The 26,154-nt window shown below is 44.3% G+C and overlaps 1 protein-coding gene across 3 annotated transcripts in view; it reads right to left on the bottom strand.

The window, feature by feature from the left end:
• LOC102695446 (leucine-rich repeat and fibronectin type III domain-containing protein 1-like protein) overlaps positions 1–26,154 on the bottom strand; it is a 72,928-nt gene that overhangs the window by 6,758 nt on the left and 40,016 nt on the right. For all 3 annotated transcript variants that reach the window (XR_001477831.2, XR_001477832.2, XM_006627653.3), the window contains exons 3-4: positions 18,476–19,873; positions 635–1,308 (exon numbers count right to left, since the gene is read on the bottom strand). Coding sequence is in view for 1 of the 3 variants with exons in the window: in XM_006627653.3 (XP_006627716.1) it covers positions 635–1,308; positions 18,476–19,854 (2,053 nt within the window). In the remaining 2 variants the exon portion in view is untranslated. The remainder of the gene's footprint in view (positions 1–634; positions 1,309–18,475; positions 19,874–26,154) is intronic.

Genomic DNA, 26,154 nt, shown 5'->3' with positions numbered 1-26,154 from the left:
GCACTTGTAACTGATTTGATGCACTCTTCCAAAACCACTCAGTTCAAACCTTCCAGTTCCCAGCATTGTTTTGTTTTTGTCTTTCTGACAGTCTCCGAAGGAGAACCAGAAAGGAACATTTAGAGGGTAGTATTTTTACATCATCATTACATTCATCAGTTTTTCAGAGATTTCCCCTTTGAGATATTATCAAGAATGAACTTGTCTAAACTTAGAACATTTTAAGTATATTTTTCCTTGAATACCCTGGTTTGAGTGAACAGGATACACACAGTGACATCATTTCTGATAGGACAGAAATATCATGACACCAGTCCTTTTCCCCAGTGTGCTATGCTATGATAAAGGAGGGCAGTATAAGTATAGCAAACACCATGAGAGACATACTGATGCACCTGGCTAGTGGGTGTCTTCAGGAAAACAATAGAAAGTGCACTGCAGGGCACAAGAAGCTAGTGTAAGTACGGAATAGGTGAACCGCTAGAGGACATCTGTGAAGGACGACTGAGGTTGATGCGAAGACATGTTGTAGCTGTAATTATTGTTGAAGGTGAGCCAACATGGCACTTTTTTTCGGCAGTACACTGTGTATTATCGGCAAGCCTTGTCGCATTTGACTAGCACAGCTGCTCACCTCCCAGTGCTTCTCCACTCCTTGCTTCCTTAGACGACAGTGAGGTCTGCCTCATGAGTTCTACACTAGTCCTGGATTTCCGTCTCTGCGCCGGCGACAAAATGTCCTCGGCGGTCATCTCGGAGATCTGCGGCACCTTCTCGCAGTCCACGACCAAGGCCGTGGTATTGGAGTCTCTGATGCCGGTGGCAGCTCCACCCACGCCAATGCTTCCACTGCTCACGCTCACAATCCCACTGCTGCCACCACCTGCTCCGGCCGCGCAGGCAAGGGGCTGCTCCTCCTGGCTTTCCGTCCCTTTGGAAGCAGACCGGGTGACTTGAGCGGCCTGGCCACCGTTGGTCTGGGAGCAGACGTTGCTGACCTTGGCCTTGCTGGGCTCCCCGTGGTTGCTGTAGACCTTGTAGCGGATCATGAGGATGATGATGAAGACCAGCACCGAGGCCACGATGATGCCCCCTATGATGATGATCATGGTGCCGCCCAGGAACTGCGTGTGCATGGACTGGCACTGGCTATACTCTGGTTCCGTGGTGAACTGCAGGCAGCCCACCACACGTGTGGCTGTCAGCGTTGTGATCCCATCATCATAAATTGCTAGGACACACAGGTCGTACTTCCGCCCCGACACCAGGTCCTTCACCAGGAAGTCTTCGCTGGTGGAGGGGATCATTCTGCCAAAAGATAAAAGGGGGGTTAGGGGTCAGAGGTCAGTTAGGTAGTAACAGGAGCTGTGGATAGTAACAGGGTCTCAGTATCAGTGAAGGGAGGAGCTTTGGCTCCATATATTAATGATTTTAGAAGTGGACACTTGATAGGAAAGCTCTTAATAGTGCAGTTTTTGTGGTTTTGTATCTTCTTCCCTGCTCAAAGCAGCCCGGTGTGTTGCGTGATGAGTGCACTAGTGAAATCACATGTGGACGAGTGGGTCAGGGAAGCAGAGCAACAGATCTACACTTCTGATATCCCTCCAATATGGCACTGCAGATACTGGGGTTAGAAGGAGAGCAAAAAGGAAATATCACAGAATATCAATGAACATGAATTTGTTGCCAGACAATGTGCATATCAGGATATTAATTTCCTTGCTGTAGTCTTCCTGTCTCTCATCTTTGTTCTAAAATCAATCTCTAGATTTCTGAGTGAAACACACGTTTGTCCAGTTTACATTTGTAGCATACACATATCAATAAAATCTGACCCTCTATAAATTACAGTTTTGCACTTTGATCTGTAGATGTGAACTGTCACACAGAAGACTACTAATCCCACAATGCACAGTTCAGTATGGCCCTTGGTGACATTTAGTGACTTATACTACACTCCTACTCCTTACACTCATACTACTGCAGGAAAAACATACAACTGCAGTTTTGGTCCAAGAAAAGACTATGTTGAATACAGGAAAAAATGAGAGGTATTTACAAATAACTATTCCTTAAAGTATTTATTAGACTGCCAGTACAATTTTCAGACTCCATTACTACCAAAATCCTCTTCATGGTATCCATCGAAACAAATTTAATTGAATAAGCTGCCGTGCAATTACCGAAACCCCAGAGCATCTAAAACATATGACGTTAGGGTCCAGTATGGACTGTAACATGTTTGTGTCATGATCTGTGTTGGCGACAGTGTCTTTTGTTTAGAAAATACACAACCATTTCTCCAGGTTTCTGTGCTCCTCTTTGGGAGCACCAGTGTGCTGTTTAACACTGCAGTTTGTTGGAGATATCTTGGGGGGAGGGGTAAATAAATGAATACAGTGATGTAAGGGTAAGGGTTCCTTTCAAAAAGACATTTTCTAGGTATTTGTCCACCTAAGGGCACTGTATTAAGTTCAGTGGCATGGGGATGGCAGAGTTCCTTATAAAAAGCTACAGGCAGAGCACTCTAATGTTGACTTACATATGGATTTCTGTGAATGTAAATTCTCTAGTAACCTTGTTTTCCACAGCACAAGTTCCTAAGGGACTAATCTAATAGCCTCTTCTTTAAAAAAACAACAACAGTTGATTTTATATTAGCACTGCCTTCCTGTTCAATTTCTGCATTTAGCATTCAAGATACGAGCCCTTGAGGTGTCTTGGGTTCCACATTATCATTCAAAACATCTCAAAAGAACATAAAATATGTGCAGAACAGGAAAAAAAATCAAAGAGTCATTTCTGAAATTCCTAAAAGACTTCATGACCAGAGAAAGGTGTTTGAAAAGGCTTATAGCTCTTTTGTCATTTAAACACTTTGTTATTTTGAATGCAAATAACAACATTTCTAAGGAGGCTGGATTGATGATTTCACTAGTAGTGGCCCAGTCACTCTGTAACATGGATTAACAATATACAGTAACAGTGAAGTTAACCTGACCTAACCTAACCCAATCAAATTCTTAAGAATCCATCTGTTATCTGTTTTAGCAAATCAGTATTTGCTTAAAAAAGCAACAAAATGTCACATTGGTCCACACCTGCATTGTAAGGCAATCAAGCTCATAGTGCACAGTTGCTAATCTCATCTGAAACTCAGCTGCCCTACAATATTAATAAGGAAAAAAAACTGCTTCCTCGAAAACTGTCTCACAGTCATCCAGGAGTTTGGAAGAGGGTCTTGTTACTGAACAGTAAGGACCATGTATAATTTGAGAAATAAGGACAAGGTATAACATTTTGGACTAATTTTTCAAAATACATTACGGAGATTGAGATAAAATTGCGATTTTTCACTGATTACCTGCCCAGCTGCTTGAAGGATTGTCTTCCTAAAGGTTTTAAAACAGGCTTTGAACAATCCTTTTACTGTTCTCGTGATTATTTTTTTCCTGCTGAAGAAAATTGCAGGCGTTTTAATAGGCCTGCAGGGCAAAAATGCTTCCAGAAAGTTAACTTTCTCAGTTTGATAAAAGCCTGTGGCTATACGAGTGCACTGAAAGGATGCAGCAAAATGAAAGTGCACTACCCTCATTTAGATATGCAAATGCCATTATTGCTTTTAACGCGAGGCAAAAGCAAAGAATATGGAATCAATTAGAGGTGGATAGAGTTTTCATTAATAAAGTGAAACCCGCCCTCTTCATCTCAAAAAGGAACGTGGTAAAATGAATTATGCTTAAGTGGGTTCAGAGGTAAACTTTGACCTCTCATTATGAGTAATGGGGTTTGAGAAGGAAGCTGCATTAGACAGTACAGACTGCACCTGGTTCGGATTGCAGTGCTCAGCTGACTTACTCTACAGTGGAGTAGTAGTGCTGTCTTTTAACTTCACCTAGTGTGAAACAGAAAGGGTTCTAGGGACGTCCACCTGCTTGCTTGGAATTGCCCTTTTTTAAAGCTGACAACAGGGTGGTCAAGGTGGTAACCTTGAAGTCTGGTCAGAACTGGGAAGGTGGCAACGGAGCAGTAGTTGGTGCTATACTATGTAAACCTTTAGCACCAGCTGTATGTGAACATGATCCTGTTATGTAATGTCTTGTAATGTGTTGCCTGGGCCTCTATATCTGCTTTGCTGGTATCAATGGGTATTACTGAATTGGGCTTATTTTCCCATTTATGTAGTCACTTTCTTGCAGTGCTTGGTCACCTAACCTATTTTTAGAACTCTAAATGACTGTAACAGAATCAGAGAGACCTTCCAAACAGGTATTTTCTTTTTCAGTTGAGCCCTGACTTTCAACCATCAGTATTCAGATCACTACTCTATGCAAAACACGCTGTGTGAAATATGCAGCTATCCTGAACTGTGCCAGCGTGCTGTGATTAAAGGGATGCCTTCTCTCTTTATGATTATAATTGTGATTACCCCAGTCTGTTTTCAATATGGGTGTTTCATCTGTACCGCCCTCTGCAAAATAAAAATTAGATTTCTTTTTAGATCTGTGGTAAAGAATCACTTCTTATCGCTCAAATCCCACAAGACAGACAGTGTTTAATTCAAGTTTGCATGAAGCCATATAAGAGATTGGATTGGATTATCGACTACATTCATAACAAAAGTGCTTCTCTTTGGTTTGGTCAAAGAATCACTTTGCTACAATATAACATAGGTAAAACACTACGCCATTTAATGGCATTTTACAGATTTGCTGGATCGGTTGTGCTATGAAAAAGTAAAATAGATTTTTTTTTTAATTGCTATTGAGGATGTGTCACTGCAATGCGTCTGCTGGCACATGGCTGCACAATCACAGTGTCCTACATTCCATCGGCGTCCAGACGGGAGAAGGAGATGGCCAGAAAAGCCACAGCCAGTGTGTTTGAAAGGTTTCTTGGAAGTAATTTAATTTGGCCCATCTTCACCTGTTTATTTAAGTAACATGGAGAATCTGTCTTAGTTTCCTGTTATCAGAATGACATAAAGAATCTTCTATTACACAGATTTATTACTGCAACACTGCTGACAAAGGAGACCTGAGATACCACTCTCTCTGCTGGGCATGATGCCATTATCTGCTGTTTCCTCTTTCAGGTTATTAAGAGCATCTTTGCAGGGAGAGATTACTGTGGGCCTGCATCTAATGACAGGAAATTCTGAAAGCACACACTTGAAGGACCTCATGAGTGAAGAAAAAAACAAACTGCTATCATTTCAAATGGATTTAAACCAACACAACCAGCACAGTTCATGCAAGCCTAAAGTGGGGATGCTATTTCAATTAATTAATTTTAATGAAATGCCTCCATGATTGTAAAAAGGGAAAAAAAGAGGATTAAATATCCAGGTGCAAAACAGCTCAGTCATTCTGGGAAGAAAAAGGCAGAAAAATAATTTTAAAAAGCCTCTTGATGTTAAAACAAAGCATCTAAATCTCTGTCTTTGAAATTTTCCAATTATTTGAAATGCTGGGTAAAAGTGGAAGTCAGGGGTGTACCAGGTTCCAGAGGAAAATAAAATATTATTAGGTATATTGAGGAAACTGCTTCAAGAACGCCTTGTTATTAAAATCAATACTGTAGCTTAATCAACAACGTCTGCCACTAGTAGCATCCCACAGCTGTTTGCAAAGACCGTTCAAGGGTTTGCACACCGAGCTTTAAACAGTCACTGCAGAAATAACCAGATAGCTGCAAGTCTCTGCCCACTTACTTTAACAGTGTGAGTGAACTGCAAATAAACTAAATGGAAAGTAGAGTCATCCCTGTCACGTTTGCAGCTCTCCAGCCTATTAGCTCTCGAAAGGCAGCCAGTGGTACAGACTGCCTTTCCCCAAGCAGGCAATAACATGTGAGTAAAAACAGCGTGGCCGCAACATGTGAGGAGCAAGACTGAAACTGACAAATTTCGAGTCACTCGGTGTTGCAGTTCCTAAGACAGAGGCAAGAGCTATGTTCAGACAGCCACCGTGCTTTATAAATGAACTCCCATTTTGTACTTTATGAACATATGGCCCCTAAAATGAAAGTAGCTGGCCAAACAGTCCTTGAACAAAAGCGGTTTGCATGAGAGGCCAAGCAGGTGATGGCCCAGAGCGACAGAAATATGGTCACAGCAGCTTTTGAGGTCTAAAGTAGAGGCTCCTTTGGTCACCCATGAAATCGTTCAGGTCTCAGCGATGTGGGGGATTCCAAATCAGGTAGACACACAGGCAGGTCATACATACAGGTCAGACAGGCATCCTTGTCTACATACAGTAGGAATACCACTGCATTAGATTTTAACTGTCTACAGCGAAGCTTACTACTGTAAGTTCAGAGTTGGCCTAAAGTTGGGAAAGGGGAGTTAGTCAAATATAAGAAAAGCCATCTTGGTTTATGTTACTACCTGATTTTCACTTACTGTAAATTCATTTTGTTGCTGCTTGAATTGTACCTAGAAAGCTAAGTCTGACCCAGGAGTTTTCTGAAGCATTTCTGAAAATAGTTCATGGTTAAGCATTTCAGTTGCAAACTCAAAGAAGCTTTGTTTTTTTTAATGAAAACCTGCAATTTTATCAGAAGAGCAGTTATTAAGAAGATATGGAAGATTTCTGACTCTGATGAGTCCAATTTACTCTTACCTTAACGGCCATTGCTTGGGGAGGTGACTGATGATCTCCCCCCGATTGTAGCATAGCTGAAAGATGTCTGGGCATGCAACTAAAGCAACCACTTCTCACCTGCTTTGGGTTGCACACACTGGGTTTGCATTGCAGGCTAATTTTCTTCTCCTTGAGCTGGGTGCACATGACACATATCTGTGCTGATTAAATGCCCTATACAGATGTAAGCCAGCAGATTATCTGGAATAGTGCTGCCTTTGGTATCTGCTCCGGTTACTGGGTAATGAGGTCTACAGCAGTTTACCAATCATATCTCAGAAGAAATACTGGGGGAAATAGTCAAATATAAACACCTTGGAAAAGCCCTGGGAAGGTTGCGTGTAAAGCTTTTATTTCAATATCCTTCAGAACAGTCACAGAATGATTGCATTTTTTTTGCATTATCTTTCTCCGAAATCTGCATTCTATTGTACAATTCCACTTGAAAATAGTCACATGTACAATACATAGAACTCACAACGTTTTTTGCTGGAATCCACAGTCTGCATATACAGTAGCAACTAACGGGCAATTTAATAACTGGAACCAGCTGTGCTTAATCAGTTGCGATCGCTGTGAGACTCTTAAATGGAAATTCACCGATTATAGAGTTGCCTTAGGGTCTGTCGAGTTGTCTCTTGAGGGTTTGTGGAGGAGGATGGGGCTTACTCTTCATCTTCAGGTGTATGAATACAATCAGCAGGCCTGTGGGGATGCCCTTAAGGCAGCCACATCTTGCTTATGTTCCATCTTTCTGAGAGGGGTTGTGGCAATCCTGTAGTCCTTCCTCCATCAACAGCAAAATCCAAGAGGCAGCTATTATGTTTACTTTTCTCCGCTCCACTGAACAGTGTAACACACCCATGTAATTCTTCCACAGCACAATATATAATACTGATAAGTATGTGGTGACTTCACCTGCAGTCATAAAACCACTCTCTCTCCTGTGTTCTAAGGTTCGAGTTGGTTTTCCTTGCCTGAACTCACACAAAACTCCAGAACATCTACAACAACACTGATGTAGACCTTATTGAGATAATGATTTAGCTGGTGCTACTGTAGGTGACAGGAGCTACTGTTTAAGTAGAGCTTTTGGTATCGTTGATCCTACTGGATCACATGGAAAAAGAGAGATGGATGACTGTTTTATTCCTTTTTTTGGCTCCTGTTTGGCTACCAGAACCCAATTTGTAGATTTTCAGTGTGTTAAATAGGATTTTTTTCCACTCATGCAGGACAGTCAAAATGGATTTAGAACAGGCATGAGCAGGAACAAACCAACAGAGCATATGATAGGGCAAGTTTAGGTTTTCAGAAGACTTAAGTTCTCATGTTGAAGGTAGACGGTATCCAAGGTAGTGCATGCAATTGGATTGGGAGATGGTTAGTAGAGAGAAAACTGACAACATGTAAGGGGAGAATACTCAAATTGGTTTGATGTAATTAGTGTAAACACACAGCCCTTCCTGATTTATGTCAATGATATAGATTCTTGTGTACCATTGTGAATTAGTCAAGTTCACAGATGATGCAAAAACAGGAGAATTAGCAACTGGGCAAACACCTGGCAGATACAAGTCAATGAAGACAACTGCTGAGTATTGCATGTGCAATGCAGAAAGACTGAGGCCACAGCAGCTAACTAGGGAAAAAAATGCTTTTATGCTAATATCAATACCTCCTTTTCCTTTTCTAGGCAATTTAGAGAAGCAATAAAAATGTAAAAGAAAAAGTTGGGATATACAGTTGAACATGTAGATCTTAAGGGATCTCAAAGTGAACATCCCAGGAGCAGCAGTCGCTTGTCCACTAATAGGGTATATGGGGGATTGCGCTTATTACAGGCCTCCTGTTGGCAACCTTATGTTTTTAAAGCATCATGCCTTCCCCATGCAAGCACAGTGTCGAGGTGGGTTGGATATTTGTTTTTATTATATTTGTTTCCAGCAGGCTGGAAGGATGTGTGCGCTGGGCACACTTGAGGACTACACATGCGCTGAGCACACTTGAGGACTACACAGGTGCTGAGCACACCTGGGGACTACACAGGTCCTCAGCACACCTGGGGACTACACAGGTACTGAGCACACCTGGGGACTACACAGGCACTGAGCACACCTAAGGACTACACAGGTCCTCAGCACATCTGGGTACTACAAAGGAACTGTGTACACCTGGGGACTACACAGGTCCTCAGCACACCAGGGGACTACACAGGAACTGAGTACACCTGGGGACTACACATGCACTGAGCACACCTGAGGACTACACAGGCGCTGAGCACGCACACCTGGGGACTACACATGCGCTGAGCACGCACACCTGGGGACTACACAGGCGCTGAGCACGCACACCTGGGGACTACACAGGCGCTGAGCACACCTGGGCACTACACAGGCGCTGAGCACACCTGGGGACTAGACAGGCGCTGAGCACACCTGGGGACTACACAGGTGAAAACCCTGGTTTTAAACTCAAAAAGTACAAACAAATTTAGTACATTTTGTACTAAAACAAATGCTTTGTGGTCTTTGTGCCTTTAATTGAGCTGAAGGTCACTTGTGTCTTGTTGACAACATGGGATTCTCTGATTTCTGGACAGTCAGTTGGTTAGGTCTTATACCATAAAGTGCCTTTAAAGGGTGAAAAATTATCCGCCTTCACAGGCAGACTTGCTACAAATGGGACCATAGGGAAACTACAGGAACAGCCTTGCAGGGAGAGCATGCAGATGGTTAACGACCAGGAGAAATTTGCAGGGTTCGTCTTTTCCGGTCGTAAATTCTTTCTGTACCTTTTTGATTGTAATTGCTTAAATTGCAGTTGGGACACTTTTGTGCCCAGAGCAGCCTTCGTTACTAGAAAATTGATTTTGTTAGCTGAAGGTTAATTTTCTAGCCATTTAGTTGCTCCATATAAATGCACTGTTTCTAAGCTCTGTGTAAATTTTTAAAGAGGAAACGAGGAAATTAAAATAGTTTGCAAACTTGAGGCAGCAGGACATTTGACATTAGACAACATTTTAAGCTGGGTAAGCACTACAGATTTGTTTACTGGACATTAATCTACAGTACATCGAGGTAAATCTTAATACGCCATTAATCAGTAATTGAATTTGTTTAAAACAAAATCACTCTAATGGAAATACTCCCCAGCACCCATCAGCAACCTCATGCTTTCACAGATGAGCTGTGTGATTGGCTGGAATTACTCAAACATCCAGTCAGTGTGGGAGCATTTGAGTACCTCCTGATGTGTGCATGAGAGCGTGTCAGAGTATAAGTGTGCGTCAGTGTGTAGATGTCGGTGTCTGCGAATACCGGTCACTGTCTGAGTGTGTCAGCACGTGCTTCTGACTGTGACAGTCAAGCTTGAGCACTTGTGCATGTGGAAGCTGCAATTTCATGAAAAGTAAAGGAATATGCTCAGTTTGCCAGCCAAGGGAAACATGTTCTGCCAGAATCGAGACAATACCACCAGGATCTGGGTGCAGCAGAGCTCCAGGTCCTCAGGAAGTGAATCCATGAGCTCAAACTGAGCTGTTGAGCAAGGGGGCCGAACAGTCCATTAATGAATTAGCATGTAATTGTCCGAACAAGCCTCTCATGTTTCTTTTTCTTTATGTTCGCTTAGGTTTATTCATCGAGACGATTAACTTCTTAAAAGCAGGAGCTCTTAACACAGGAGGTCTCCCTGGAACTGGCGAATCCATCGCTGTGCTAGCCTCAGGATATAACGCACTGTTATTACTGTATGTTAAATGTTTTTACATTTGTAATAGGATTTGATACCTGAACCCCTCTTGTGTGTGAGCATGTGTGTCCCTTCCAGAGCAATGCAGGAGTGAAATAAGACATTCACTGGTGCTTCGAAGTCTGCTAATGGGACAGACTATCGCAGGATGCCCTTTGACACTTCACTGCTGACTAGTTAAGACAAGAGAAGTCATACATTCACAATCAAATGATTGCAAAATGGTGTCATAGATCTTGCACAGCAATATTACTGTGTCCCACGTGGGGTTGTGTTCGGATGACAGGATGTTTATAAAACGATAGCTAAGAATGCCAAAATAGGATAAAAATGGTAAAACATGTATACCTAATACAAAGGGAACAGGTGTCTTTTTGGAATAAAGACTGCATTCAGCTTGCCAGCAGAAATCCTCTTAACCATGAGGAAGGAGTGTTTTTTGTCAAGAGGTGTGTATATGAAGGGATCACACATTGGGCTCCAAAGCCCGAGTGTACCTGTGAGAGAAAGTTCCCTTCGTTAACCATCATGATTCACATCTCACTGGGGGGTCTGCTTCAACTGCCTGCACAGCCGAGAGAGGGACTCTCCTTTAATGAGCCCCTGTCCTGCCAGCCTCTTCCCAGCAAGGGATCTCTCTCTCTCCCAGCGCCACAGCCGAGGAGTCCGCCTGCCTTCAGCTTGTCAGCGGCGCAGTCGGGTAATGAGAGAGTGGATTCGGGGGCTGGGGCTGCGGTAATGACATTGATCAGGGCTGAAATAATGTCACCTCTCAGCTTCTTTGCTGGGTGTGTTTTTTTGTGAAACATCGCCATTGAGAGTCCAACTAAGCAATCACTGTGTCCCTAAGCACCCAGGTGGGGATCTGAGTGGTGCTGAAGGAAAATCCTCTTTTCAACCACTGGTAAAAAAAAAATGTGAACAGAGCAAATGTGATCACACCAGCCTTTAGCTGCTGTGCATTTGTACTTCAGAGCTTTCACTTCATTTAGGGCTGCGAAGGCCCGAATCATCTAGTCTGAAGGATCTTTTAGGAGAGCATGAGCAGCCCTTATACTGCCACTCTGCTTTTTGTTGGATTAGTAGGAGTTAAGGGAAGTTTACCATGATATAATGTATAGTATTTGCATCCCATTTTTCCAGCTTCCCTATTCCTGGATAATGCCTGGTTTTGCCTGGACTTTCCCATTTGTGCCAGGCTTTGACATGCCTCTGTGTTATTGCATTTTGCATTTTGCTGCCCTGCTTTTGCGGTTTATCCAGTAATAAACAACAGAAAGGGGCATTCTGAATGAGTTGGTAGCAAACTCTCTCAAAGATAGAAGTGCATGCCTTCATATGGTCAGGCATACAATAAAAACTGCTGTTGTCACTTTGGACACCCTTGTGCTATAGCACATAAACATTTGATGCTAAGCTCTCGAACAGAAGATCTTAACTGAGATTTCTAGACTCATCCTGCACCGCTGGGAGAGCATTGCACAGCATATTTAATGACTTGTGTTTTTATTACTGTATGAATTGCTTATAATAACACAAGCCAAAAAGCTTCACACATACAAGGGGGCTGAAGGGCACTTCTGTGCCAACAGCCCCTCTACACAGCATGTCAGGGGGGAGAAGTGAGAAACTGTTTCAGTTGAATTCAGGGGGCTGTGGTCAGGCCAGATTGCATTAGCCCATAGCGGCATTTAGCCAGGACAACAGGGTTAACACCTGCTCCTACAAACAGTGCCATGGAGTCTTTAACGACCGTGTTGTCAGGACCATAGGTTAATGTCTCATTCAAAGGATGCTTGTGCACTTGATTGTCATATTTCTGGATCTCAGGAAAGGACCTTCCAGGAACTTCGCCTGAACTGGTGTGGTAATGTCAAGTGTGCACCTGATCTGCAGTAGTGCAATGGACGTGTCTGGGAGATGCACAGGAATGGCAATAACAGAATTGCACAACTCTTTTCTAGCTGCCATTACAAAAACTGTGGTTCCTGCTGTTCCCCTAGAAAAGATGCATAAATACAAAGTGATGCCACCATATTCTAGATAACATCAGGCATCAGGATAATACTTTCATGACAACCCTTCTGAACCTCAGCCTTTCATCCCAGGTTTTTCGCTTGACTTGAGAAGCAGCGTGGACTATTTAACTGCGCCCCTGCGGACAAGGCCTCGCATGTGAAGCCCTGCTGGGCTGGCGTGCCCAGCGCTCTCCTGCAGAGCTGCCCTCTGGCCTGGAGGCCATCGCACAAGTCTCAGGGTGCAAATCCACTGAGCTGTGACCAAGCAGGAAAAGTAAAACAGCCTTTTTTTTTTAACTGGATGGAATCGTTGCGGCTCAGCAGACATAATCGCCCAAGGCTTCATTGGTCCCTTTAAATGATCTGGGAATAGCGTTCAAGTGGTGTAGTTGGGCAAATGATTAATTCAATTAAGTAATTAGGAGCTGGAGCGGACGAAGGCCCACAGGACCTGGCTGCACACCTCTGCCGCGCAGGGCTTGAGCGCGAGAGTGAGGGGGATCGAGGGGTCCAGCACCTGGAGGAGAACGCGAGGCCTGGAAGGGCTGGGAGCCCCTCTCCCCTGTGATTTTCTGCGTAGGGTCTTCAAGACCCCGCCAGGCGCTTTGAAGCAAATGGGATAATTAAGCTGGCTCACACACTGCAATCTTCAGAGGGCTTGAGTCATTAGAAAGCCGATTCTGCTTGGCAGGGGGACGCCAACACCCGCGACCGTGTTCCACATCCAAGAGCAATCCTCCGCAAACATCTGTCACACAAGCGCTCCCATCCCACAGGAGCGAAAGTGACAATCCAGGCGGTTTAAAAATAGCACGGGCAGGGAGAGATGGAGGGCTGGTGAAGCTCAGGCTCTGCTGCGGAAGCTGGTGTTTCTGATTTCAGCTCAGGGCCAGTGGAAGGGCGTTTCTGGACATGAGGGGTCAGCGTGCGTGGGGCTCCAGGGGGCATTTCTGTGCTTGGACTGGAGTCAGTGGTCAACACCACACTGTTCAGCATGGGAAGAATGAAATCATGAAATATGGCCTCTGATCAACCCCCTAAAACTCAATTGTAACCTGAAAACTATTCCTCCTCTCACAGTTATTTAATTCGTATTTCTGGGTACAGAGTTCCGGTTCTTATTCCAATGCTGCCACTGTGCTTTGCCAAGTCAGGATGCGTAAATACTAAGATGAACACGAGCCGAATGACCTTTTCTCCTCCAGCACCCTGCAAGAGCTCCAGCCCGCCGCTGCAGAGAAGCAGCCCATCATCCCATACCTGCTGTGGCAAAGCAATGATATTAGGAACTAGGTATGCAAATCCCTTCTGATGTCTCTGTTTACTGTGTGCCCGTTTAATTAATCCTCTCATTTGTTAAAGGTGAAAAAAAATGCAAACTGAATTCATTAAAAATTGATATTCAAGAAAACGCGAAGACGGTGGAGTAAGTGGATATAAGTAAATTGCATCTGACATCCCACTGACTGAAAGCACAGCCCTGCGGAAACAGATGTCAGCTACAGGACGGGCACAGACCAATCACACAGCCGTCAAAGGGGACTGTCTCTGCGGCACATCGTGCTTCACACGCAAACAGGAACATGCGAAAACAACTGCATTGCTTGATCTGTTGCGATCTTCACGAACACAAGAGTATTGTACAGTACGTGTTCTCTCAATCAATTACATTTCTGATCTCTTATCTGACTTGACCCATGTATGTTATTAAGCAGCCGTGCTTAATATTAATAGACTGGGGAACTGCAGTTTTCTCTTTTATATCCTAGTTTGAAATGTATCATGTGCCGTGGAAGGAAAAGTAAATAATACCGTAATCAGGGGGCAGCAGTACTGCAGAAACGTCTGTTTAACACAGAAAACAGACTTTTATCTTCTAGCAGTATGTGATGAAATGCAACAGAAAATAACTACAGCAATAACAGAACCTTATTTTTTAATTATTTGTAATGAGGAGCCTGCTTCTGTCGTATTTGCATATTTTACATGTCTGTTGTAAGTAAAACAATATCCAAATTTAGATAGTATTTATTACATTTATTCTTGATTTCATGTCCAGATCATTTGCCGTTCTTTAATGTCCCATTCTGGCTGTGCTTGTGCTCTAACGGTACGGATCAGGCAGTGGATTCAGTCTCTAGCCTCTGCTGTCTGTCTGATGGCCCTGCGCCAGACCCTGGCTGTCACTCAGAGAGTGAGGCAGCACATAGCAAAGGCCCTGCAGCTGCTGGCGGGTCTCAGAGTTAAGACGGACAGAGAATGTCCTCTTTTCATTTTTATTGTTTCCTTTCAGGCCTGTTCCCTGTCTGCGCTGGATGTCTCTGTACATTTTAATTTTCAGGCAAGTTATTGTGCTGTCGCCTTCCATTTTCCTTCTATCTCAAGGGATCCTTTTTCAATCCATGGAATTTGAAAGACACCCTCAAATTTCATTCCCTTTTGCTTTATTTGTTGTTTTAAGACATTTACACTTAGAGGAGAGACAACGCCAGTCCTGGAGAGCCAGAAGATTTCTGTGTTTCTTTCCATGAGTCCTTAATTACTTAATTGAACTTATTCTTTACTGCATAGGACAAGTTGAAACCTTTTCTTTTTTCGTAAGAAGCTGTGGTTTTAGACCAATAAACTTGCTGAACAGGGGTCCTTACGGACCAGGGTTCATCACCCCTGACTTAGAGAACTCATCATTTTTTCGTACCTTTTTCTGGAGATAAAAAATGTCACTTGAGTAAAGTGCTTTTTACGAATTGACTGCTTCAGAAATGTGCTGGTCATTTCAGTCTTTTAAATATGGATGTTTGTCTCTAGTCAAAAGCGCTACTACTGTACTGTAGGCACTGCATGTCTTCTGTAAATGGCAGTGGTCTGTTTCTGCTCCACAGAAACTCAAAGAGAAAACAATAAAAGCGCTAATATTCCTGAAGCAGAAGGAGTGTTTAGGGCCCAAACCTCTGGGCTGCAGGGTCATGGGTTCGAATCCTGCTGTTGTGCCCTTCATCCAGGGTACACAGACTGCTCCAGTAAATGCCCTGTTACATGTGTCTGCAGCTCTCTACTGTAAAAAGGCATTTCTTCTCAACCCCTTTACCCGATTAATAGCTTTATTTCAGCAGACACAGCAGTTGAGGACAAATGCTGATTAAATTGAAAAGCTTGGTGTTGCTGCACTCCTTCTAGTTCCTTCTACCCTGTGGCCACAGGGCTCACTGTTGTGTGGCTGAGAGCACTGAATCAGCTCTGCTGGCTACACAACACTGGGGGACCGCTGGCCACAGCTGGCTTTTGGCACAGCCTGGCTGTGTTGAGACGAGCACTAGATTGTGTGCTTTCTGAGCAAATTGCACTCCGTTCTGCACTCCACCCCCATTCATTTTAATTGTGATTTCCAGCTGTCTTCCTTGCTGAATATCACCTTGTTTCTCCAGCCCATACACTCACAGAAGCCACCTTATTGCAAATCTTCATTGACTTAAAAGGCACTGACCGCGGCACTGGTCCAGGTTCCAGTTGCCCATCACAAACCCATATTGACACGCCGCCTGCCCACAGCTCAGCTGGCATCTGTGCATATTGCATAAGAACTGTTTGATGTGAGCTCTTCATCCTGCAGATGACATCTGACATGATGTGACATGGCAGTCATTTTAGGTTTTGAAAAGGGAAGCCTCTTCACACATTTAAAAATGATTGATTAACCATGTGCTGAAAGCGTGATTATACCAACTGTTGAATTTAATGTGGGAGTAGTCATTACTTTACTATCACTGACATGCTATTATTGAGCATTCCTGTTATTAAAGGAACAAATGATAGGATTATTACATGCTGAAAAGAGAAGAGAGAAAACGCAAGGTTTCAGCTGTGAACCCTGAAACGCTGTGGTTTCTCTCCGCTCTCTTCTGCATGGAAGAAACCTATTACTTGTTCCTTTGCAGAGGACACATGCTGACGCAGCTACCCACCTGAACTTTTCCTGTTATTATCTCTGTGTCCTAAAAATCTGGGAATAATTTAAAAATTAAAAAGCTTCCAAACTTTAAAAACAGAACATAGCAAAATAGCAGGTGCACCTACAGCATGTTAGATGTTAGTAGCATCTTAATTGTATCCTACTCTCTCTTGCCTTAGCGGGTATTTAAAAGAGCAGAAAGGAAATCACTCTTTCAAAGTCTGTAAGGTCTGTAAAGCTAACTCTGTTTTCTGCTATCTCAGATAAAATCCTACTGCCCAGGAAACTGGAGGCTGCAAAGAGAGCTTGTTTAACACCCCAGAGGTAATGTCACACCAGTAAGTGTGGCCATGAAATAAAATCCTGTGAGATTTCTGAGGCTCAGATCCTCATACATTCCTGCAAGTATTCTGCAAGATTCCTTCAGAATTGCCACAGAGACATTTCTGAAGAGCTGAAACAACTTTCAGACCAAAAAATGATTTGGCTCATAAGTTTAAATGCTTTTTTAGTTTTTATATTATCTAACGTAGATGTTGCCTGGGGAGCTGCAGTAAAGCTCTTATTGTCCCAGAGTCTCTTCATCCCATCAGTGATGTGCAGTAATAGATGAGGACCAAAGCAATGCTTTAATTCGGAGGCTCTGTCTCTGTCGCTTCAGGAGTGCGAATAGCTGGCGCCCATCAGAAATCGACTCGGGTGAAGGTCTTTTCGGATTATTAGCAGAAGAGGCTGCTAAAACGAGTGCTGGGATGGGCTGTGCTGGAGTGATTTAGTGCTTCAGGCAGAGAGAGTGCCTCAGCTGTACTGCATATCGATTGACCACCACTGGCTGCGCTCAGTGGAACAGGGGCAGCAGTGACAAGCTGGGTTCCTCTGCAAGCCTAGATCTTCTTATGATTTAGAAGAAAAACACCATACTGTAATTGTTTGAGTTGTAAACTTAGGCAACACTGATAATCATTGTAATGTATAGTGAGTTCTAGTTGCAGGTGTCTTAGTAGATTAGAAACCTCCATGTCAGAATTTGTTATTTGTCTTTATTACAAACACATGCTTATCCCTAGGTCATTTTAAATCAAGTTTAGTTTAAACCTGTCTGAATTATTTAGAATGTGTTCTAAAGTCTCTTTCTGTTTACAAGGCATACAGTATAATCTAAATTCCCTTTCCATTCCAGTAGAATAGTGGTAAAAGTTCCATAATGCTATGCTGAATAGACAGTGTTGAGAGCCAATCCCAAATCTGATTTATTAAAGGTGAAGGGAGTGCTTTAAGGCATTTTTTCTTATTCTTTACTTCCATTTTTTGTTCCAGCTCTTTATAGAACCTTTTTCCCTCCTAGGAAAAGAGATAAAGGATTTCTTTTTAACCACTAACAAAAAGGCATTACATAAGCAGGTAATTAATTTAATTTGGAAAATATTATTCGGCATAGTTGAACATCATGTTTACTTATAAATATATTCATGTTCGCGCAACTAATAAAGATTATTCATGATTGTATCCTGAAACAGTAAGTGAATTCTCCCTCCCTCCCCCGGTGATCGGGGCTGTAAAGCTGAGGCTGTTTCTTTCCACAGTGAAAAGAAGATTAATTCGCCCGAGATTTGCACGCCTTGCTTAGCACTTTACTGAGCAAATGTGCAAAAGCAGAGGTGCGAGCTATCCGTTTACTCAGCAGAACAGCCTTTCTCTGCACAGCTTTCAGAGTGCACAAGGGCCCCGGGTATTTGCCAGATCCAATCCGGCAAGCTGTTTGGTGAAATTTTCTTTTCAGAATGTAAAGAATCCGAAGGTGACACCAGATTTTCAGTGAGTGATTTTTTTCACCTAAGCCATGTGCCCTGAAGCACATGATACAGCATAACCATAGGGAAGGATATTAATATTATTGGTCTCAAAACCAAGAACAATATGAATAAGACATTTAATGCAGTCTGTAAATGAGGTATACCTACTTTTTATGTTCTTTGAAGTCTTGTTAGGATGAAGATTAAAACTCAGGGCAACAGGTGGGCTATGCGTTAGATATTAAGAAATTGCAAATGCACTTTTGTACAAACTTGCATCTCGATCAAACCTCCAGAAGGCATGAGAACATGCCCTACCTGTAGACGAGGGGGTCTTCATTCGAGCTGTTGTACTGGACCTGGTACATTCTGATCCCGGGCACGTGGCGCTGCGAGGTCCACTTGATGAGAGCAGAGTTCATGGTGAGCTCCACCAGGGCCACCTTCTCCTGCGCCTTGGCGGTGTCGTTGCCGGAGGGGGAGGTGGACTTGGCGGAGGTGAGGATGTCGGAGGGCCCCGGCTCCGGCTCCCGTAAGCGGCTGGTGCTGTTGGCCAGGTGAGGGAGCGGGTTGACGACCAGCTCCACCTGCGCCGTCGACTCGCCGGCAGCATTGGAGGCGATGCAGGTGAAGTTGCCCGTGTCCTTCACCGAGGTGATGTTGATCTCCAGGCTGCCGTTGCTGTACGGAGTCATCCGGGACGTGTTGGAGATCAGCCTCCCCGCAGGGGAGATCCAGTGGATGTCCGGCTCGGGGTCCCCGTTGGCTTTGCACTTCAGGCTGACGGGCTGTCCTTCCATGACGGAGGTCTGGGGCGATTTCCTGGTCATGACCGGAGGGTCACAGATGAACTCCTCCTCGGGGATGGTCCAGAAGTATTTGGCCGTGAGGTCAGGTGGGGAGGCGCAGGTCTCCAGATCATCCTCCCTGGTGAGGCGCCGGAGCCAAAGTAGCTCACAGTTGCAGTGCAGAGGGTTCCCCCCAAAGCTGAGGACCAAGGAGGACAGGGGTGACCCTTTAGATTTGGCATAGACCGGGATCCTCAAAAAGAGAGGGTCAGGGGGGATGTTTTTGAGTTTGTTGGAGGTCATGTCCAGTCGGGCAAGCTTGTGCAGGTTAGCAAAAATCCCCAAAGGAACATGCTCGATCAGGTTGTGGTCCATATTTAAGGTGTTGACGTTAGTCAGCCTTGCTATTGTCTCCCAAGGGATGTGAACCAGGTTATTATAGGACAGGTCCAGGTCTTCCAGGGTGCCAAGGAAGTCATCAAAGGATCTGGGGGAGATCTCGTGCAGCTGGTTGTTGCTCAGGATCAAGTGCCTCAGGTTGGTCAGCCCCCGAAAGTGCTCATCCCCGATCACGGTCAGGCGGTTGCTGTCCAGGTGGAGAGCACGGAGACGGCTGAGGTCAGCAAAGGTGTAAGGCATAATCTGGCTGATGGTGTTCCTGGACAGGGTCAAGTGCAAGAGGCTGGTCATGTTGGCAAAGTCTTTCCTCCTCACCACCGTGATGAAGTTCTCCGTGAGCCTCAGCTCCACCGTCCTCCGGTCGATGACGGTGGGCACAAAGAGCAGACCGGTCTTGGCACAGAGGATGGCGAGGGATGGGGAGATGGTCTGGCACATGCACCGCTTTGGGCACAGCTGTGCCTTCACTGACATAGCCAGCACCAACAAGGAGAAGAGCAGCCTGTCCATGATGCAGCTGTCTGCAGAACTGAAAGAGAAAAAAAAAACAGCTTAAAACCAGCATCTCCCAGGTTTCTCTTGAGTAACGACTCACGACACACAGACCAAAACATTCTTCAAGCCTGAGTCTCTGTATTAAGTCAACGACCCTGGGGAAATTCTGTAACGGAAAACTTTCTAGGGGTTAGCGTTAATGTTTTATGTCTGTATATTCTGTCAGATAGTAAACTACAATAGCCTTAGTCAGGATATTCATAGAAAGGAAAGAAGTCCGGATCAAGAACAGAATGCTGAGAATTATCCTGGCTTCAGGAGAGCAGGCTGCTCACACCTGTGTTCTGCTGCAGAAGGAATAATGGCTAATCTCTTTGTCATTTAAGATGGTGTGTGGTCCTGCTTCTTCTCAATCACGCTAATGACTCATCGGGGGAATGGTATTTGGTGTCAATGCATAGAGAAGATCAGGTTTACGTAATAATTAATCTGAAAATAACACTGTTAGTAATCAAGGCATTTTTTGGTTGCACTGCAAACAGAGAAATAAAGGACCCTTTTTGTCGTTGTGATTCAGGCGTTTTGTTGGGGTTTTTTCTATCTCATAAAAGCTCTTTCCATGGCTGGATCGTGTCAGGCTGCCTGAGAGTCAGAGCTTGTGAAGGCAGCCTTCAGAGGGTCCCTAATGTACGAAGGAAAGAGAGGGGGCTTGGTTGAAAAGCCGACGGCACATGTTAGAGCCACAAGTGCACAATATACAGTATATCCATATATTAATAAAAAGACTTGTTAACATTTGAAACACCTGTCAGAGCTGTGGCAGAGCTGATGCTGGAAGTGTTTAACACAGAAGGGTCTCAAGTCCGGCCCTCTGCAGAGCCTAAACCCAGCTATGCATCAAAACCACTTTCCCACAGGGCTGACTAGGCCAGCTTTTCTTTCCCTCTTCATTCTTCTTCTGCCTTTTCTTCTCTTTGCAGGCCAGCCAACCTTATTTACCGTAGCAAACAAAGTCGGTTTCCCCCATGCAGTCGGCCAGCACACAGTGCCCCATTGTCCAGCTAAATATCCTCCAATCAGCAAGCTCCAGGTTTCTGATATTTTTGTACTTTTTTTCAGTATTCTTCTCTCGTGGTAATATGAATTATCAATTAAATTGATGAACCAGCTTGTTTGCGCACAATGCTAGTCAGCGGACATGAAAGTAAGTATCTCTGTAAGTGTGTTTTAGCACAGAAAGAGAGAATGGGGTGGAGGCAGACGTGACTTCGTACATACAGTGCAATACAGCCCTTCAGTCTAAATCGGAGCTGGTGGCACCGATTTTGTTTTAGTTGATTATTATAGCGGACGGGTTTAGTCCCATCCAAGGGCCCCTCTGCGTATGGGAGCCCTGAAAATAAAACCATATTTACAGTGCAGTACAGACTAATTACCCCACAACGCTCTTGCCTATATAATTTGTGGCATTCAAAAACAGCCCCATGTGGGCTTTGTTGGGCAAAATTGCTGCAGCATATGGTTGGGAGTTATGAAATTAGTTTGATATGCATTCTGTCTTTCAGGAAGTGGTAGATGAATGTTGAGTAGGATGGCGCTGTTAGCGGGCCCAGAATTTAAACTGTTTGTTTTTTTTAACGGGGATTATTATTAGATAATATCTCATGTACTGCCAGCTGGAAATACAAAAATCATGTTAAATTAAGTTACCTCTATTTTTCCAAAAAGGTGGGAAACAACTGCTGTTAAACTTGGAAAAAATGTATCTTTTCAGAGCTATAAGTGTGTAATCAATTTCCAAGAAAATATGACAAATGACCACCTTTGTCCTCCAGCACCTAGAATGCTTGGGATTGAAAACTTTGGTTTCACTTTGGCCTTGAAGGTGAAGAGGCTGGCTGAGTCTGAAAGTGATGGCAAGGGGATCTTATTTCAACACGCGGCTGTGCCCACGGAAATAGTGGGTACTGACACCCCCTCATGTCTCCTGTTGGCTTCTGCAAGAAAAGCAGGGCTGTAGTATTTCACCGACTGACCTGTCTCTCGCACTTCCTGTTCTTCAGCAGTGCATTGCTTCAAACACATTTTGTGGGGAGTAAATAATGCATCAGGGATAAGCAGTGAATTTGTTTTAAAACTTTGCAGTACACTGACATCGTTTTCTATTAAAATCACACAGGATCACATGGGAGAGGAGGTCTTTTAGCATCCCATTCTCATCAGTTTAGCAGATGTTCCTGGCATCTTGTTCTTTCTGTAGCTCTGTGTAAATAGGAAATAGGATCACAAGCAAGTTGATAATAAAGAGCAGCCCAGTCTGCTCCTTTTACCCTCTTAATTTCTGCTTGTAGCCTCATGAGGTGCCTAGTCTGGGGAACTGTCTTTCTTTATAGTCACAGCCTCGGCCATTTTAATTCTTTATTCATTTATTCCAATTGTGCAACCAAGTGTAAACTGCTGTTACAGTCAAACTCCGCTCTTGCTCGAGACCACAATTATATGAAGAGCTCCCCCACCTCTCTCTCTCTCTCTCTCTCACCAGGTGAGTCAGTTTCTCTCATTTCCTGCTACAGAGCTCTGTTTAATCAGCCCAGAGGCCGGCAGCCATTCAGCACTTTTAATTGTGAACCACCCGCTCTCAGGTCCACCCTGAATCCCTAACAAGGAAAGCACCCCCTTCAGAATGATCAAATAGTAATGTGATTGAGCTCTGCTGCTTAGGTGCGTAGGAGTTATTATGATAAAGGTAGTGACGAATAAGTCTGTTCCACCAGTGCTTATATACTGTACACCCCCCCGATTGTTCTTCTGCTGTGTGACCCAAGGCCCCCCTGCCTCAGTAGCCTGTAATATTCCTCTGTTCTTTAAAGCTCCTATAAATAGCTCGTCTGTACTGACGTAAAGTCTTTCTCTTTTCTCCACCATGTGCAAGGGCATCTTCCAGACCCTCGATTAACCACTGGCTCAGAGCGAATCCCCTGGCACCCCATTACCCGCTGTGTTCAGAGGGAAGGTGAGAAAACACATAAAAACTGCGGCGCTCCCAGACCAGGGCATTTATCAAGACATCTAATGTGCTACCTCGGCTCACCAAACACCCGCTAGCCAATAACAGAGGGGCCGGTCTCATAGCAACGGGTGCTGAAGACACACACCACGTTAGGAGAATGATATTTGCCTCCTAATCTTGTAAATTGTAAATATGTGAGGCTGTTGCTATTTGTCTCCTGTCTGAAATTATTGCAGGAGGTTTGTCGAACAAATGTGTCGCAGTGCATCCTTTCTGATCTGCACTACTGTGTGGAAACACTGCCCGGTCAAAAGCGATCAGAGCGAAGCACAGAAATGTTGTGATTCAAGAAAACAATCTAGCAATTAATGCATTACGCACTAGTCTGGGTGTCTTTTGGTGTCTTCTGAAGGACCCGACTCAGAAATAGAAACAAAGAGTCACAGCACAAGTACAGTAATGGAACCACGAATAATAATCTCAGTGCTGATAATGCTGATGGCAAGCTTTTTTGGTAAATTGTTTATCATCCCTCATGGGTCATTAATTAGTGCATGTGGACGTTAAAATAGTTATTCAGATGTGCCTGATCTCCACATATCCACCTGACCTAAAAGCAGATTTATCTGCATAGGCTTTGTGTGCGACAGTGTGATATACCACCAAATGCTGTCACATTTCAGTAGGGTAAGTGCTTCAGTAACCAGTCCTCCTCAGTCCCAGCCATACTCTCTGTTCAGTTAAAAGCTGTCTTATTCTTGATTCCAAATCCCAGGTCCGAATTCAGCCATCTGCGGCTTAACCAGACAGAACCACGTGTGAACGTGGCTGTTACTCGCTCTTGACCCTCCTCGTCTGAGGATCATTCACCCACTCCCTCGGCAGCACCGCTTTGGAAAGGCAAATGATCCGTGAACATGGAAAGATTTGCTTTTCCGATGAATAGTGATCCGCGGTTCCTAATGAGCAAAGAGCACAAGGGCGGACACGTTCCGCACGACTGGAAACAACCTTGGAAGCTGGATTCATGCACGTCAGTGACGACATGGGGCTGAATTCAGATGCAGACCGTGAATGTGGGATTTGAATCCATTTTGTGAGGAACTCAGAAGGTTGGAATCACAAGGGCTGCTCCTGGTGCTGTATCATTCCGATCCGATCAGTGAGCTCTGTGAGACTTGGGGGATTTTATATCTGCACAGTCGCAAGCGCGTGTTGTTGTGTACTCTGAGAACAGGATCAGGCAGTGGCCAGATGCATGAGCTGGGCGGGTTCATCCTCCAGATCTCCCCACGAGATTGCTGTGGTATACAGTGTGCTTGTCTAGAGTGGTGGCCTGTACGAGCACAGAGCAATTCAGCTCCTCAACTGTACAGGCCCGTTTCGTGTTCAATTCGGCAGCCTCTTTTTTGTAAGAAAATGCAATCTGTTTACTCACAGCAAGATCAAAGCTGCATAGATCCACATTCCTGGCCCTTACAGCAGAGAGACTAGCTAACTTTGCTAATAAAATAATAATAATAATAATTTGATCACTGTAGTCTGTGGATACAATTATCTTCCTTCTTAACAGCTCTATGTTCTTTGTTGCTGTGATTAGTACCCAGGAGGGACTTTTCCATGGAGCAAACAGTAAGAAGCAGCTTAGGGCTATATTGCCCTGCAAGTCCAATACGTTGCTCTCTCTGATCATTCACATTGACAGTGATCTCTCAGGGAGCGATGGATGTCAGATTTTCTGGTGGCATGGAGCAGGCTGGATGGCTCATGCATCTGCAGAATTAGTCAGGTGTTCCTGGTGTTACCGAATATGTCTGGCTGCCTTTTTGGACTTGGCACTATCTTGGTGTGGCCTTACGATTCCTTTTTGTGTTGTGTAATCGGCAGGCAGTTTTAGATGTGGAGTGCCGACTTTCCAGGAATGCTAAAAGCCTCTTGATCGAGTGCCATGTTGCTGCTGTCACCGAGTCCACTGCTTGGCACAGCCTGGTGGGTGTCGCATCACTCATATGGTGCAAAACCAGCTCAGACGCAAACTGTGTTCCAGAAATAGAGATTGACAAAGAGTTTCTCACCATGACGCACGCTGTCTCTGCAATCTGGGTGCAGTTTTATATCAGGCATGCTATCATCAGTCCAAAACCTGAGCATGTGTTTTGCAGTACTTGGGTATCAGAGGAGGGCACAATGTGTCAGAGTGTTTGAATAAATCCACCTGTCCGTGCACTCATCCACACTGATCAATAGGGATTCGGGCTCTATGTTCTAAACTGCAGACTTTCCAAATACAATGTAGTGGAATGTTAATTTCCTCTAAACTATAGCACAAAACTTAGAATTTGTCATGCGTTCCCTTCTTAAACTCCAGGTGTCCCTGAGTGTCTCGCTGCCCGCACTGAAGATGTCAGAGTGTGTTGGAGTGCACAGGCCGGGGATTATGTAAATCAGTTTACTGCCATTCCAGTCAGCCACAAAGAAATAGTGAAAACAAGCAGTTTGCTGATAAGAATAAAGTTAACGGTGCGCCTCAGAGCCCGGCCTTCCGTCTCAGTGAAGAAGGGCGCTGGAGTGAGGTGTGATCATGTCTCTGCTGCAGAGCACAGAGGAGCACGCAGGAGCAAGTGGGAGCACTCCTCCTGTCCCAAGAGGAGGCAGAAAAACCCCGCCGATTGGCCTCTTGCATCCGGCATCGCCTGGGACCGTAGGAACATGCAATATTGATGTTATTTTTTACAGAAACACTCCATCTTGGCCTCCCATGAAACTTAAGTCACGCACTTGTGCCAAATTCAATTGAACATGTCATTGTTACGAAACAGCAGGGTGGAAAAAAAAGCTTTTAGTGCGCCCTGGCAGGGGAATCTTTCTGGTTTCATCAGCCAGCTGCTGAAGAAAGCTCATGTCAGTAAAACTGGCATCACACGTCTCTGAATGCTGCCATAGATCACTTCCATGCAGCTCCCATGCATTGTAGCCATGTTTGAGCAGAATGTTAGCAGGTGCTCCCAGGCGCTTGTGCACATTCTGGTCCAGGACAGACGCCTTCACAACTGTACATGGTTTCATCTCGGCAAGTGCCAGATTAATTTTGTGTTTTTTCATATCGTACCAGTGCAAGGAATGAGTGGGTGGTTTTTACACTTGTATCGGGAGAAAGTCAATTTGTACAATTTTCTTAAAGTCAAGGCTTAGCGATTTCTAATTCGTTTTAAATTAATTAATTCTGCTGCCCTTGGTGACAGTTTGCACGTCCTCAGTTGCTTTTTCAAATCAAGATATGTTTTGCGGTTACTGTTTTGAGCCCT

The sequence above is a fragment of the Lepisosteus oculatus genome, chromosome 3 (assembly GCF_040954835.1).
Source record: "Lepisosteus oculatus isolate fLepOcu1 chromosome 3, fLepOcu1.hap2, whole genome shotgun sequence".
NCBI lineage: Eukaryota > Metazoa > Chordata > Actinopteri > Semionotiformes > Lepisosteidae > Lepisosteus > Lepisosteus oculatus.
This window is presented reverse-complemented; position numbering and strand designations above follow the sequence as displayed.